Here is a 16,841-nt window from a genome sequence, read left to right on the forward strand (position 1 = left end):
TTCGGGGTCTTCTCTGTGCTGTAGTGGGTTTCATGTGTCCATGTCCTGTTCCTCTCCCACACACTTCCCAAAGCCTGAAAGTCCTTCATTTGATTCCTTTGTTTACATTTGTTACACAGTGACATCACTATGTAACTCTCACGCTTCTATTGGTTTGCACGACAACATATTGCACATCATTAGCGAAGAGACGGGACCTACTCAAACTAAACGGTGATAAAACTGAGCTCATGGTTGTGGCCCCCAAGGCACGCCCCGGGAAGGTTGGAGATCTGCTCCTCAACATCCACGGTTCCATCATCTCCCCGTCCCCTCAGGTCCGCAACCCTGGTGTTGTCTTGGATTCAACCCTCTCATTTCAAAACCACATAAAATCCGTTTCAAAATCAGCCTTCTTCCACCTCAGATATCTCCAGACTCCGGCCATCACTGTCCGACTCTGTTGCTGAGAAGCTGATACATTGTTTCATTACCTCACGCCTGGACTATTGTAACCGGGGTTCCCAGCAGAACCCTGAACCGGCTCCAGTACACACAGAACCCAGCTGCCAGGGTTCTCACACGCACCAAGCCCTGGCAGCACATCACCCCCACTCTCTTCAGCCTCCACTGGCTCCCAGTCAAGTCCCGCATCACCTACAAACTCCTCCTCCTCACCTACAAACTCCTCCTCCTCACCTACAAACTCCTCCTCCTCACCTACAAACTCCTCCTCCTCACCTACAAACCGCTCCATGCCCTCTCCCCTCAGTACCTCACAGATCTCCTCCACCCTTACATCCCGTCCCGCACCCTTTCATCCTCAGACTCCGGCCTGCTCTCCATTCCCCGTTCACGCCTCCGCACCTTCGGGGACCGTGCCTTCAGTGTCGCTGCCCCCCCCTCTGGAACTCCCTCCCTGCAGAAATCCACAACGCCCCTTCTCTCAACATCTTCAAATCAACCCTTAAAACTCATCTGTTCAACATCGCCTTCCAACAATAACTCCCCCCCCCACTTACACTTCCATTTCTGCCCCCTGTTTTATGTTTATGTTTTATGTCTTGTCCTTGTATGTTTCTTTGTAAAGCGACCTTGAGGTTACGAAAGGCGCTATATAAATTCAAGTTATTATTATTATGTCTTTGTGGTTGACCAATCATTACACAACCGGCCAGCTAACCAATCAGAGCAGACTGGGCTCTGGGTTTACATTACATTGCATTTAGCTGACGCTTTTATCCAAAGCGACTTACAATAAGTTTAGCCTTTGCAGACGATTTACATGCAGGAAAAGCTTTACACACACTAAGGGAAAGGAAAGGGAAATCCCCCAAAATAACTTAACAGAGTTTAAAGCACGGTGTTGATTTCAGTTGAGTTGTACTTCATTGTGAATTGAAACTTACAAGGTGCTGTTGGTACTCTTTGAAGCTCGCACCCACCTGTTAAGCCTGTGATCTTCAGTTTCAGCCAACATGAAATCCAGCTGCTTCTATTAAGTACAATTTCCATTAGACTGACTTTCAAAAAACGCTTTCTCCTTCACCCAAGGTATTAACCTTGTTTAATTATTCAGGAAGATTGTGCCTTAGTGCTCAGGAACACTCCACGATTAAAAGGCTTTTTATCTTCCTTTTTGCAGAACCAAAGGATTCCCGCAGACATGATATTCCTGAGGACATCGGAGAAAAACGGTGAGTGTAAAGGGCTCACACAAGGACTCCTCCCAAGTGAAGGACGCTCTTTAAATCAAATTACATTCATAAATCATCGCCGTAAATGAAACATAAATACAAATATACAATTAACAGACAGAATACACGTAGCACTTTGACGAAAACGTATCGAGATGATTTGGGTGGGAATGTGACTTCACAGACCACCAGTCCCGTGGCATCCTCTCCTCGGCGGCTCGTGGTTCATATGATTTATGTCACATTCTTCCAGTGAGTGATGATGCGAAGTCCAATGAATCAATAAGCTGCGTCAGACTCTCGCTCCTTCCTGAGGGGCATCGGCAGGAAATGTTCTGAGCACATCATTTCCATCAATCTTTGATGTGCCAATATGCTTGGCAGCGAGTTGTTGATGTCTTTATGCCTTTAAAACACACACTCTTACATAACACATCTTTATATTTCGCATGCTTGTACACACACACACACACACACACACACACACATATATCATGTATACCTCACTTCAGGGGACATTACATTGACTTACATGCATTTCCGAGAGACTTATCCTAACCTTAACCATAACCAACACATGCCTAACCCTTAAACGTACCCTTACCCTAACCCTAACCAAGTCTTCACCCTAAAATTAATGATTCCCCTCATGGGGACCTCCAATTTGTCCCCATAAGGGAGGCGAGTCCCCACACGTGACTATGTAAACAGATTTAGGTCCCCACAAGTATAGTAATGCTAGTCCACACACACACACACACACACACACACACACACACACACACACACACACACACACACACACACACACACACACACACACACACACACACACACACGAGTGATGCTTTAGTGCCGGTTCAGCAGAAGCACAGCATGAATCCTCCTCCTTAATGTCCTCCATCATAGTGATCCCCCCAGGGACGGTTTATAGCTGCCCTTTGCCCCCTCTGTCAAATAGTTGCTCTCATCCATCAGTTTCATATGTAATATTACCTCAGATCAATACGGGTCACGACTGCTCAACGTTTATCGGACCCTGCGGTGTCCGTAGCAGCCACACTTGCTCTGGATCTGCTGCAGGCTGCGATGTACCGTGCCGTTTGTGATTGACATATCTATGTTATTACAAATAATACCATGTTTTGACTTAACAAGGACCATGCGTAACAATACGACCATCTCCGGGAAGAGAAGAGAGGATTTCTGCTGATTGAGTTATTGGTTCATTTCCATCCGAGACCTCGAGCAGGTCCACACACAATCAAGTAGTCTATATCACACTGACAATGATAAGAATCAGATCAACATTACATTACCGGCACAAATATTACTACAAATATATTATATCAATTCATTTGAACTAAACACAAATGAAGGTCAAGTTGGTTCATTCATTTTAAATGTAAAGACTTTAAGCATGTGTTTTTAAATGTGTGTATATACGATTTCTGACAAAGAAGTCGAATGATTTGTTTTTTTTACTTTATGATTAGAAAATGTTCAGAAATGTAGTTAAACCAAGGCCTACTGGGCACATGACGATAAGTATTGGATGCTGTAATAAACCTCCTCAGCAGCACAATCTCTTAGCAAATGGATACAAAATAGCCACAAGATATGCTGAATTTTAATTTAATATGTTTTAAATCATACTAACTTATCTGTGTGAAATTGTGAAACAGCCATAAAAAACTACATTTATTTTGCAGTCATTACAAATGTAACACCCTTGGGATTTTCTGATTCTGCCTAACTGGCACGACCATTAGCTTATAGAGTGTAATATTATCACACTTTAGATCGATTACTCACTAACATTACCAAATCAGTTCACAGGCTTAAAGGTGGGGTAGGTAAGTTTGAGAAACCGGCTCGAGATACACTTTTTGTTATATTCCATGGAATGCTCTTAACATCCCGATAGCCATGAATATCTGAAGTGCTTTGACAAAAAATCCATAAAAAATGTCATCTGTAGAAGCCGTAATACTGTAAAAAGTACAACCTGCCTACCTGCCTGTCAGCCTTCCATCGGGGCACAAACTTATCTCGTGCCCTCATTGGTCATGTGCGCGTTCGTGTGTGTTGGAGGAGGGGCTCTGTAAGGAAGTGGCAGATACTCGGGTATGAAGTAGTCCCAGTAGATCGTAGTATTTTTTTTTTTGTAAGTAACATTTTTACTCACGACTTTAGTCCCGAGACTAAAGTCGTGAGTACAAATGTTACTTAAGTAGAAGTACAGAAGTATTATTAAGCTCAAAACAGATCGGAAACAGGGACACTAAAAAGTGACGCACACATCTGGGACCGAAGCACCTGTTGACATTCAGGGATTATAAAGTCGGCCAACTGCCGCTCTCGCTGACCCTAGCCTGTTTCATAATTGCAATTATTCCATCAGTATATTTGAAATGACTAGCTTAGCTCCATGAGCTAGCTAGCTTAGCTCCATGAGCTAGCTAGCTTTCAGCAGGTCCCCACTACTATTAGAAGAGTCATGAGATCACATTGTTATAATAACACAATGTACATTTCCAGTGACGGTGATAGTTTCCGAACTTCAAAATCCCCACCCGTCAACACGTGCTCCGGTCCTCGCTGTCCTCGCTTCTTGCAGCGTTTTGTTAATGCAGCTCTTTAAGTAATGCTACACGACATGTTTCGTCAGGATGGAGAAGATGTTCCTTCCTTTGCACGTGTTTTGGAACATTTGTGTTTTTATATTTGAATCTTTCTTGAAGCGACAGTGGGTTTCTCTTCAAAGAAGTGTGTGGGCTGTTGTAAGGAGTTTGCACCTGTCGGCCACTGAAGAAAGTAACTATGATTGTTAAGTAAATGCAGTTACGTTAAAACTGCCTCTGAAAGGAAGTGCAGAAGTTCAAAGGAGCATCACATGGAAATACTCTCAAGTAAACTACAAGTATGTCAAAATAGTACTTAAGTAGGGTACTTTAGTAATTGTACTTAGTTACATTCCACCACTGACACTTACAGTACTTATAGAATTTCTGTCCTGCATTTTCCAGGTTCCTGTTTCATCAGAACGGATCAGCTGGACGGGGAAACGGACTGGAAGCTGAAGGTGGCCGTGTGCTGCACGCAGCGGCTCCCAGCAGTGGGGGTGAGGGTGCATTACGATGTAGTGAGTCTCTGGTGACACACACACGCATTGAGCACGAGTGAATGAGTGTTGTGTTATCACTAAAAGCATTGCTCATCAGATGAAGTTGTGATGGGAACCTAATCACTGATGACGGACAGCGGGAACATTGTGAACCTTAAGATTTCAGCTCAGGCGATTGTTGCCACTTAGTGTGATCAGAGAATTAAAGTTGCAGCAAGTCATTGGATGATTGAGCCGTGGCGTCCATATTAGGTTTCAAGAGACGAGAAGATAGCAAGCGTTGTCCTCACTTAAGCCTGTACAGCATGCAACCTTCTTTTTACATTGGTTATTGAAGCAATTAGTTTTAGCCTATAATACTAACTCTTTGTGCAGTAAAACAGATCAATATGGTGCTATTTTGTGATTGCTCTCACACAGAAAGTGATTCTTAATGTATTTGTGTTAAGAAGTTAGCACACAGAGAACTGTCGTCTCAGAATATTACTGAAAGATTTTTTTCCTAAATACTATTGGATATGTCAATATTACTTTGAAGAGTCACTAAAGCAAGGTTGTCAATTCAAGATAAAAACAATGATATCTTTTATTTTTATTTTGGCTAAGTTTCAAAGCCACGAACATCTGAGTACTGCCAACATTAAGAATTAAGAAGTGGTGGGGGAAAAGTATATGTAACACATAATCACTTCTCATCACTTATGTAATAAAATAACAAGTGTTAAATTTAAGTAATGGAGTAAATAGTACAATCGCTCATAGATGTAACAGAAAATTATAATACTTAAGTAAAGTTGAAATACCTCACAGTTCAACTTTAATATAGTACTTGAGTAAATGTACTTAGTTACATTCCACCACTGGCCTTAAGTGTTATTATACCCCTGTGTCAGCTCTAAATGACTGGATAAGTCCTGTTTGTTCAGCAGCCACATTGATCTCTGAGTCTCTGAGAAGTGCGGAGCAACACTACTCTCCGTTGGGGCCTCAGTAAAATAATCTTCCCTGCTCCTCTCTAACCGCTCTGCCGTGTTCCGCAGGAGAACACTATCTGAGCACACCGCTGCAGAGGCTGCCTGCCTGAATTATTTAATATTGACAATCAATTTTGTTCCACTTGAGGCTAAAAAAGAGGCGGTGTTACAGTCGGTGCGACTCAGGCCAAAGGCTGCAGTCACATTCTTTAGGAACAGTTTATCAAACACTTATGATTAAGTGTTTATGATTGTCTTTCTAAGGTTATTTTTCTATTCTTTGAACTGCTTCAACATGCTTATATCATTACGTTTGGTTGAATCCAAATATTAAAACCCATAATAATGATTCAAATAAGAATATGTATATTTCCAAGACTAGGATTGGATTTTCAATGCTCGAGTAGGTTTCTATCTTCATAGGATTTGAACAGACACTGAACTTATTTAATTACAATTATTATTAATGAATGTACAGACTGCAAACATTAAAGCGTATTACTTTTTAAAACCTTTGTTTATATTCATATTTATTTATTATATAAATGCTCTAATGTTCAAAAAGGTCTTTATTTTTCTCATACTGCCTAGCTGCTCTGCTCTGTTGTGATTGGTCAACCGCTTAAAGATGTCCCGCCCCTTAGCCTATCACGTACACTGTGTCGGAGCGCTAGCCAATACAAGCACAAGTGTTACGTAGTGATGTCATTATGATACAGAAGTCAACAAAGGAGTGCCAATGCAGGCGTTTCAGGTGGGGAGGGGGCTAGGGGGGAAATGTGTGGGAGAGAAAGTCCCTCTGGAGGGAACACAGGGATTTTAGCCTTTGCAGACCATTTACATGCACACAAACCTATAGAACACACTGCAGGGAAGGCTCTTTAATTAAGACGATACGACTGTGCTTGAGTTTTATTTTGATAAATGAATACTAAATCCTCTCCGTCCCCCTCCTCGTCTCAGGATCTCTTCTCCATCAGCGCCTACGTCTACGCCCAGAAGCCTCAGCTGGACATCCACAGCTTCGAGGGGAACTTCACGAGGGTACAGTACCTCGTTGACATTTTTATAACCTGTTAAACACATGCAGAGCTTTCCCTATAGAAAGTGGATTGACATGGAAGATGTGTATCACTGCAGTGTGTTGACAAGCGGCAACAATAAGAGCTTGTGTGTCCATCTGGGCCCCGTTGTTATCTCCAGCAGGCGTACCTCTTACATCACAGGCAGCTCCTCGCCGCTCCAGCTCCATCCATCCTGCTTGTTGCTCAGTGATATTCTTTTTTTTTATTAATAGCAGATTAGCGCAGCCCCCACAGAGAGGAGAGCTCCGGTACAAAGGCAGGCTTTGTGGCCCGTCTTCACTCTTGGCCACACACCAGGCTTAGTGAAGGAGCACTTCCTCCGCTCATTCATCCTCCGCGGCCTTCCTTTGCATAGCGTGTGCTTTTAGTCCTGGCAGGATGGGAAAAAAATGGGTTCCCACAGATCCGCACTAAATGAACTTACCTATTTATGTCCGTCCTCGAGACGGATATGGTGGCTTTGTTTCTGCTGTCTTTTAGTCAGACCCTGTGCAGTTATGAACACCAATGTCAGGGCGGTCAAGCACTCTGCAACCTGCCATGTATCTTCCATGCGCCTCTCCCCATGTTGGAGTGAGATTGACAGGATGTGGGTGCTTAGGTATCATAATTATCATATCAGGCGGCAATTTGAGCCGAAACCGGAGCCTCGACTCTGCACTCCTGACTCAAGCCATTTTCCTCTTTATTTAAGAGAGAAGGGTAAAGGCGGGGAGGGGGAGGGTGAAACAAGAGGCTCTCCAGGGGCTTATTTATCGCTGGAATCTCATCTACGTGCACTCTCTATACTGTTTCAAAAAGCAGCCTCTATCGCCATGCCAAATCTCGTGAAAGTATTGATAAAGGCACCACTGTATTGCCTCGGTCTGCACTCCTGTGTCAGGTGCTTGTGGAAATTAATGGCACAGCAGAGCCGGTGCTTCGGCTCACGATGTATGCACTCTCTCTGAGCTTGTTTTGCTCAAATCGGTACGGCTGGCATGTTTTTCTTTCAGGATAGTTTTGTTTGCCTCGATTAAGTGATTTGCCAAATCGTTTACTCAAATATTTTTATTGCGCAAATGTCAGCTTAATGCGAAATATACACATTTAACTATGTTGGTCATCCACCTAAACACATACATCTAGCTAGTTGTGAAGACAATGTAAGCCGATAAATGAAAGAGTTAAATTAAAACGCAACATTTTCTTTATTAAAACAATTTATCTGTCTAAAAGCAAAATTCATGGCTCTATTGGTTTTGTTTTTGTTTCCTGCCGCACGGCAACATTGAATACTAACTAGAAGTTGGCTGATTGCAGAAATAATTTCAAAAGGGTTTTATTAAGGGACTTTCTTCCAGTTGAAACCTACACCAACACGCTTTTGAACTACGCTTCCTATAAATCATTGTTTGTTAGGAGGCTACACAGCATACAGTGCCATACAGTCTCACAGCGTACCTGCTGTACAATACAGCCTTGCAGTATTCTTTCAAGCTTAAACAACAATACACATAATTATAACACATTTATTTCCTCCTTATTGTTCCTGCAGGAAGACGCTGACCCTCAGATCCACGAGAGTCTGAGCATTGAAAACACGCTGTGGGCCAGCACGGTCGTCGCCTCTGGTGAGGAAATGACCACTTTGTGTTTGAGTCTGCTTTGATCTCGTGATGAGATGCTGTGCAATACTTTCTGATGCATCGCAGACACGTGTGTTGGTTACCAGGAACACTGTAACATGTCTGACTGTGTTCACGTGGAGTGCTGTGTATGGGGTTCTGCCCATTGAAACTCTACTAGTGGTAGTGTACTTTGAAAACATAAGACTTCATTCAAATACTGTGTCCCTGAATTTAAAAGTATGTTTTGATAAGCCTGTTTTTGTGAGCAATTCTCGTTTATACATTTACAAAACCCTAAGAAATGGAGATGGTGCTTGTGGGAGTGGGAGTAGCCAGTCTTCGGATTGTCTGTGTGTGTGTGTGTGTGTGTGTGTGTGTGTGTGTGTGTGTTAGTTTCTGTATATTTGTGAAAACACGCCGTTTACCTAAAGCGGTTCTTTCAAATATAGTGTATATAACACCGCTGGATAAACTTGGATCATAAGGACACATTTATATTCAACAGCAACAACATGAACACATACCCATCCCCGCTTCACGGCTCGACACCTTGAAGGCTTTGTTACTGCTAAGAACTCTGAGAATGCCCAGTGAGGTAATCCTCCCTCGCTCCAACTTAGCCATTCCCCACAGAAACGCTCGTGTCAGTTGAGAGTGTTTGTGACGCTCGCGGCGACGGCCACACCATTGATCTGCGGTGTTGCTCTCCCCTCTGGCCTGACCTTGACCAGAAGAACACACACACACACACACACACTCGCAGAAAAAGCCTGACTTTGACCCCCTTACATCATCTCTGCTCAGGAATGTCATTGTCCCTCACAAGCCTCTCTTTGACGGACCCTTCCTTTGCCTCTCGTGGCCTTCTGGGCACTCGAGTACCCTTTTCCACTGAATCCAGTTTAGTTCTAGTTCCGTGCTGGTGCTTGTTTAGTTCTCAATGAGTTCTAAGAGAGAACGTGTTTCGCTTTCCGTCTCCAAGATCCCAAATGGTGCAACGTCATAACGTCACTGTTTACTCGGCAACAGGCGCTGGAAAGTCATAACTCGCTGTCACACAAGCAACGTCCCCTGACGCACATTTCCCCTCCGCATAAGTGAATGTTTTCATTTGAATTCACACTGTTTTGGATCATTATGCCGTTATTAACGTGTCCCTGGTATTCGATGGGTGATGTGAGCTTAGCCACGGAAGCTAATCTGACTATCATAGCATATTTTAACTGCATATTTTTCATTCCGAACGGTCTTACCTGTTGTATTGACCACACCCGATCGATGCTATAACAAGAGAAACTGGAAAACGTCTGCCCTTCCGATCTGGCCCTGGAACGGCTTTGGTGGAAACGGGGTAGAAGTGGCCCCGGGATCAGCGTGCATCCCCTCCAACGCAGGCCCCCAGTCCAGCTGTGACGAGGGAATTAGTCGTTCACATATTCAAATTGAAGCCCCTCTGCATGCTGAGTCACAAACCATTTGTCACATATTTTCTGAAACTCATCAATTCATCTCCTTTCTTCTCCAGTCCTCTTTTTCTTCTCTTCACTTTCCTTCTTCTGTTTTCTGCCCAATTTTTACTTTCTTGCCATTTTTATAGTTCGGGGATTTCAGGCTTTGCGCCCCCATTAAGCTCATTTAATATTAATGACTCATTAATCCTCCGTAATAAGGCCACCGTAATGAATTGCCAAATAAAGATGGCAGAGTATTGATCAGCTTTTATGAGCTTCCATAGGGTGGCCGAGGCCCTCAGAGTCTACGCGTATTAAACTGCTGTCTGTGGCCGTGAGTGGCAATGAGACAACTGCCGTGTGTGTGTGTGTGTGTGTGTGTGTGTGTGTGTGTGTGTGTGTGTGTGTGTGTGTGTGTGTGTGTGTGTGTGTGTGTGTGTGTGTGTGTGTGTGTGTGTGTGTGTGTGTGTGTGTGTGTGTGTGTGTGTGTGTGTGTGTGTGTGTGTGTGTGTGTGTGTGTGTGTGTGTGTGTGTGTGTGTGTGTGTGTGTGTGTGTGTGTGTGTGTGTGTGTGTGTGTGTGTGTGTGTGTGTGTGTGTGTGTGTGTGTGTGTGTGTGTTAATGAGCAGCATTACTTTCCTTGTCTCTCTGCTTGGCAGGCACGGTGATAGGGCTGGTGATCTACACCGGCAAAGAGACCAGGAGCGTACTGAACACATCCTCTGCCAAGAACAAGGTGAATACTTTTTCTGTTTCTGCGAGAACAAACGGCAAGTTATGGGATTTGTTTTTGGTCGCGAATGCCTTAATTAAAAAAAGCATTCATGTTATTAGAAGGATAAAACGTCTTATATGTGCCAACTAATTTCTTGACATATCGATTCATATGATACAAGTGTATAAAATATAAAAAAATTCAATTAGAAAAAACTACCAAATGTACTTAAGCCAAATATGACACCTGAATGTTTACTTTCACATATGATACAAAAAGCAACAAATCGTCAGATTTTGAGTCTGGAACTAAATGCTCTTCTTCGTATATGTTTTACTTTCTGCATAGGATGTAACGATTTTCTTGGGAACAAAAATAATTCACATCCTTACAAACCAGATACACTTACTTTTGTTTCTTGCAATTCATAAATAATAAAGAAAAACAAGATTTTCATTCTAAAAACTACACTGTAGCTACTGTGCATATGACGATAAAGCCCTTACATCTTTGAATCGTATGCCGGTATAAACATAGATGTTTAGAAAAGGCTGCAGAGGGTGAAACACACAAAGTAACATCTGCTCCAAGTCCCCCTCCATGCCATCGTTCTTCCCCCTGCCTCTAATCACTAATCAATCACTGGAGCGAGGTGCTTTTTTAACCTTGACTTTCTAGATAAAGTTGGACCTGTCAACGCAAAAGGTCAACGCCGGTTGCTAATTAACCAAAAGGGAAATTAACTAACCGAGGATTTAAATGACATTTGCAGCAGAAAGTTAATCCCGCAGAATCCCCATTGAGTGCGTTGTCCTCAGATTGAGGAGGTGGATGGAAATCTGATTCTAAATATAAGACTTTACTTGGAAGATGGGGGAGCGAGATAGACACGGGTCAACTGATGGAGGTGGTGGTTTTGCTACATTACTTTTACACACAGTTACACTTGTCTGCACCGCTAAAGCTCTACGCGGCACAACAACCCTTTACTACTGCGGCACCGTTTGGACACCAGTGTCTTTTATTAGGATCGCTGATGTGGCCGGTCGAACTGAGCGTGGGCGGGCCTCTGTTTTGTGTAAGCTCGACAGTTGAGAGGAATTCAATATTTCAAGGAGGTGATGTCAGAAGTGCCAATATGGAGCCTGGAGATTGGGGGAGAAAGTCGATACAGTGTGGCTAAAGTCGCAAGAACGTTTTGGCCTCATATAATCTGTTGTGACAGCGGCTGGGGACAATGCCTGCACTTGATCAATCTGACAGCACGTCAGACATAGATTCACTCTTTGTCTCCGTATTGTTAGACAGACCTCTGTCTGAGTAAAGAGGCAGAACAATGTCATTGACAAGAGGCTGCTGCTCAATACGGATTGTTAGTTTGAAGTACATATCCAGCTCTCAATACTCTTCACATGTCTATCAAACTCTTGGGAAAAGTTGTTTACTAAGACCTCAAGAATCAATTTCACTTTATTTCCCCTTGATTCCCCGGATCAGCCCCTCAAAGCCCGAGGCCATGGCTCTCGGCAGGAAACCGATGGACTGTCCACTCAGAGTAGGGAATGAGTCCTTACCCCAAGTGAAGCAGTTCAAGTATCTCTGGGTGTTGCTCTTGAGTGAGGGGTCGATGGAGCGTGAGATGGGCCGGAGAATCGTTGCAGCGGTATTGCAGTTGCTTTACCGCACGGTTGTGACCAAGACAGAACTGAGCCAGAATGCAAAGCTCTCAATGTACCGGTCCGTCTTCATTCCTACTCTCAGCTACGGTCATGAACAAAATAACGAGATTGTGAACCAGTGTTTCAGGTAGCCGGTACTCACCGTACTTTGACCGGAAATATCTTTAAAAGTCCAGCAAATTGTAATCCTCCAGTCATATTGTCTTGTATAAATGATCTAACCCAAGCCGCTCGCATCAACGCCACAAGACACCGTGCCACCAGAGCTTCAGGACTTTATATCGCGAGGGAAAATAATACTTGTAGTTCGTATGTGGGGCCTTACACAAGCTGCCTTTTGCCCACTGTTGTCCTTGGACACGCCCCTTTGCTCAGTGCAACCTGGCTGCTACGGCTGTGACCAGAGTAAAAAGGAGTTAAACCTTTCTCCGAACAATGTTCTTCTAACGGAAACACTGTCTTGAATGCAGTCGGACGAAATGGGTTTACTCCAGTTGTCCCTTATGGATAAGGTGAGAAGTGCGGCAGGGACTTGGAGTAGAGCTGCTGCTCCTTCGTGTTGAAAGGAGCCACCTGGTTGCCTCCCTATCCGGCTGGGGGGACACCGAGGGCCAGACCCAGGACCAGGTGCAGGAATGACATCTCCACGCTGGCCTGGGAGCACCTTGATGTGGTGAGTGAAAGGGGAGTATGGGACCCTCTGCTGGAACTGCTACCTCCGTGACCCGTCTCCGGATGAACGGTTGACTAGGGATGGATGGGTGATTCACCGGTGTCTCAAGCACCTTAACAAAGCGCTACTTACTCACTGAACTCCTGATATTCTTTGCTTTCAGCTCAATGAATATTCATGTCCATCAGATTTCGCACATAAATACGAGCCACAAAGCAGATCGAGTCATTCCTTTCACTTTTAATGGCTTGGAGATGAATGGGGTAAAATATGCACTTTTTTTTTTAATTCATTGATAGCATCTTTAGGTTGAGGTAATTGAGTCCTTCCCCCCCCTTGACTGAATGAATAATGACTTCATCTGATCCCCGGCAAGGCTCGGAAAAATGTAGACCCGCCATTGTTCGAGCAGAAGGCGATCCTTTGCTTTTCAGGCGTGCTCTCTGTCTTAATTTTTCTTCATTTTAATCCACCCAAACCCCCTATTTTTCTCAATAGCTCAACCATGAACCATGTAGTGAAGCAGCAGGGTGGGAGATACCCACCCACCCACTCGCTCCCGTTACCCTTCCTTTTTTTTCTTGCTACTGGGAGTTTAACAGCGACGGATAAATCAGTCACACTGGTCCCCCGGCTCTCGCGGTCCTCAGGGGAATGGGCTTGGTGGGGGTTTGGGCAGCGGAGGAATTCTGCTGCTTTTTTATACGTGCTTGCCCCCTCCCCTTCTTTTCAGAGCAGTTCCTTTTATTTGAGGGAGGAGAGATGTTATGTTCTGCTGTTTTTGTAAGCGTGGTGCGTCAGAAGAAAGCCCTCTGTGTACAGGGCTTTGCGGCGAGCGCTGCCAGAAAGGGGAAGGGCACTTCTTTATTTGACATCTTTTTCCCACATGCTCCATTGGCTGGGAGACACACTCGAAAAATAAAAGACAATTCTGACCCCCCTTTTTTGTCTTTTCTTTCTTCCATAAAGCCAATCTCAATATGGGAACTTTATCTTTGAGGCCTTTTGACCTTCTGTTGTATTGAAAGACAATACTTCAGTATGGAAATAAAGCAACTACAAAACAAACTTATTTACGTCGTACACATGGTTTGCATGATAAAAGCCTGCAGCGAAGAGTGTTCTTCATTGGCTTTGTTTTTGCTCTCTGTCTAGCATATTGTAAGGCTTTGGGAGCAGATGGGAACTTAGAGTCTTCTCTAGTCACAGTGTATGACTAGAATAAATACCATGTTTACTCTGGTCATTCTGTGAATCCCATTGAAGGAAAACCCCACAATGCACTGCAGAATCAAAACCTAATACACACAGTCATTTTAATGTTGTACGAGTAATTCCATGCTAATGGGAAATGAGTAGGACAATGATGAAGAAGTGATGTCTGACCTATGACCTCTTGTCTATAGGTGGGCTTACTGGACCTTGAGCTGAACCGCCTCACCAAGGCTCTGTTCCTGGCCCAGGTGGTCTTGTCTGTTGTCATGGTAGCAGTGCAGGGATTTGTGGGTCCTTGGTTTCGCAACCTTTTCCGATTTGTCGTGCTCTTCTCTTACATCATCCCCATCAGGTACTTTTTTTATAATGTTTTGATATTTTGTGACCACAGGCAAAATAAAATATGTAAGGTTGTACAAAGAAAAAATATGATTAATACTTTGACTCCCAAGCTTCCTGTCTGTTTCCTCTTGGACAAGACCTTCTTTAGAACATGGAATATATTTCATTAATTTTGTGTTTCAGTTTTGACACAGTTGTGTTGTTATTAGTTCTGTGATAGATAACGGCTTTGTTTTTCCTATGGGTAGTTTGCGTGTAAATCTGGACATGGGGAAGTCGGCTTACGGCTGGATGATCATGAAAGACGAAAACATCCCTGGCACTGTGGTGAGAACCAGCACCATCCCAGAAGAACTGGGCCGGCTGGTCTACCTGCTGACAGACAAGACAGGTAGTTGTCCATACACACTGAAGATTACATTCACAGTTCTTGACTCAACATTATTTCTGATTTCAAGAGGACAACTATCTTGCATCCAAGTATCGGCTCAACTCTTTTTGCTGTTCTGCTTGATAGCAAAATGATGTTGGAATCGTCATAACAATAAAGATCCGACCTTAGAGGAGTAGCGCAGGAATGAATCCTAAAACCCGGAACTTAGTTAGTTGGTTTGTGTGGGTTTTTCTTTTGTGTTTTTGGTACCTGAAATAAGGTCCGTCGTAAACAAGAGATTCACATTTCATTTTACGGTTTACAGTAAAAACCCTTCTGGAGAATGTTTGAAAGTTTACTTTTTCTCAAAGGGAGCCCTTGTGATGCTAACTTCTAGGAATCATAAATCTATCGATTAGATTTATGATTAGGAATTATAAAAGTAGGGTAATATTATCCGGCTGAACAAAACGTGCATTTAGCTAACAGGTTAGTTTCCACAGACCTTATTTCCAGCTATTTTCCAAAATCCTATGGAGAAATCCCGTTGCTTTTTTGTGGAGGGAACCCGAGCGCAGCTTACTTCCGGGTTTTAGGACGCGTCACTGCAGCTCTCTATTCTATGTACAGGGTAACACTGTTTGTAGATGTTATGCAATTATTAGTGTAGCACACTTTCTTAACAATAAACAAATAACTTATGTATTTAAAGGTGGGGTAGCTAAGTTTCAGAAACCGGCTCGAGTGCACTAACATTTGAAAGTACACAGCCGAAAAGAATCCGCCCCTTCGTTCAGAATTCCTTACAGAGCACCTCCTCTAACACACACGAACGTGACGTCAGCAGACTGGTGAAAGTGGCCGCCTGTTGCTGGCGAGTCATTGAAGTACTGCTGCAATGACTCGCCCAATGACGGCACGCCCAATGAGGGCACGAGATACATTTGTGCGTGCACGAGATGGAAGGCTGACAGACAGGGCGGCAATCCAATCCAATCCAATTGGTCGTGCTTTTTACAGCACTACGGCTTCCACAGATGACATTTTTTTATGGATTTTTTGTCAAAGCACTTAAGATATTCATTGCTATCGGGATGTTAAGAGCATTCCATGGAATATAACAAAAAGTGTATCTCGAGCCGGTTTCTGAAACGTACCTACCCCACCTTTAATGTATTCAAACGTAGTTTCAGCCACCTAATTGTGGTTAAGGTATACGCATTCTGAGGTAAAAGAAAGGACAAAAGGTCAAACAAATGTCCCTAATGTGTGTTCCTTCAACTTCTCTCATTTCACAATCATGTCCTGAGTGTCTAATAACAAATGGCTGCTCTTTACTAATGCTAGTCAATGTGGATCAGTGATAAACGCCTGCTGCGCTCCTAACATGCTCCTCTGTCTTCCCCGCTGATCTAGGTAGGAATAGATTAGCTGTAGAGCCATTTGTCCAGGTTGATGGTTAACGCACATGGAAAGAAGAACAGACAATCAATCGGAGAGAATTGGTTAACCCCGTCTCTAATGTTTTGGGAAGTGAGATGCCCTCGAATCAGCTTTAAGCTCCATCGCCACACATCGCGTCTGCCCACATCCATTCAAACAAGCCATTGCTCTGTTTCACAAAGTTGTTGTTTTTTAGTGTCTGGACATTCACTCAGTCTCTTTGTATGCACTGTCTGTTAGGAAGAGAGGACATGCACTCCATATTGGTAATGAGATTAGGTCAATGAGAAGGCAGTCACACAGTGATGCATTGTGGGCAGTCCACTGGTGATAAATGCCGTGTGTGTGCTTGTTAACTTCAGATATGTTAAGTATATTTATCTTGCTTTGATGTTTTTTTTACCCATTTCTTAAACAGCTGATATTTGGTATATCATTCTTATCTTATTACGTTATGTGTACAGAGCAGAAGATCCTAA

At 43.5% G+C, this 16,841-nt stretch overlaps 1 protein-coding gene across 5 annotated transcripts in view; it reads left to right on the forward strand.

The window, feature by feature from the left end:
* atp9b (ATPase phospholipid transporting 9B) overlaps positions 1 to 16,841 on the forward strand; it is a 55,997-nt gene that overhangs the window by 16,118 nt on the left and 23,038 nt on the right. For 3 of the 5 annotated variants that reach the window (XM_034094253.1, XM_034094256.2, XM_034094254.2), the window contains exons 7-13: positions 1,625 to 1,676; positions 4,706 to 4,821; positions 6,741 to 6,821; positions 8,400 to 8,475; positions 10,582 to 10,658; positions 14,396 to 14,556; positions 14,795 to 14,937. In XM_034094253.1, the coding sequence (XP_033950144.1) occupies positions 1,625 to 1,676; positions 4,706 to 4,821; positions 6,741 to 6,821; positions 8,400 to 8,475; positions 10,582 to 10,658; positions 14,396 to 14,556; positions 14,795 to 14,937 (706 nt within the window). The remainder of the gene's footprint in view (positions 1 to 1,624; positions 1,677 to 4,705; positions 4,822 to 6,740; positions 6,822 to 8,399; positions 8,476 to 10,581; positions 10,659 to 14,395; positions 14,557 to 14,794; positions 14,938 to 16,841) is intronic. The other 2 variants (XM_034094257.1, XM_034094255.2) reach the window with 1 other exon arrangement.

This window comes from Pseudochaenichthys georgianus, chromosome 11 (genome assembly GCF_902827115.2).
Source record: "Pseudochaenichthys georgianus chromosome 11, fPseGeo1.2, whole genome shotgun sequence".
NCBI lineage: Eukaryota > Metazoa > Chordata > Actinopteri > Perciformes > Channichthyidae > Pseudochaenichthys > Pseudochaenichthys georgianus.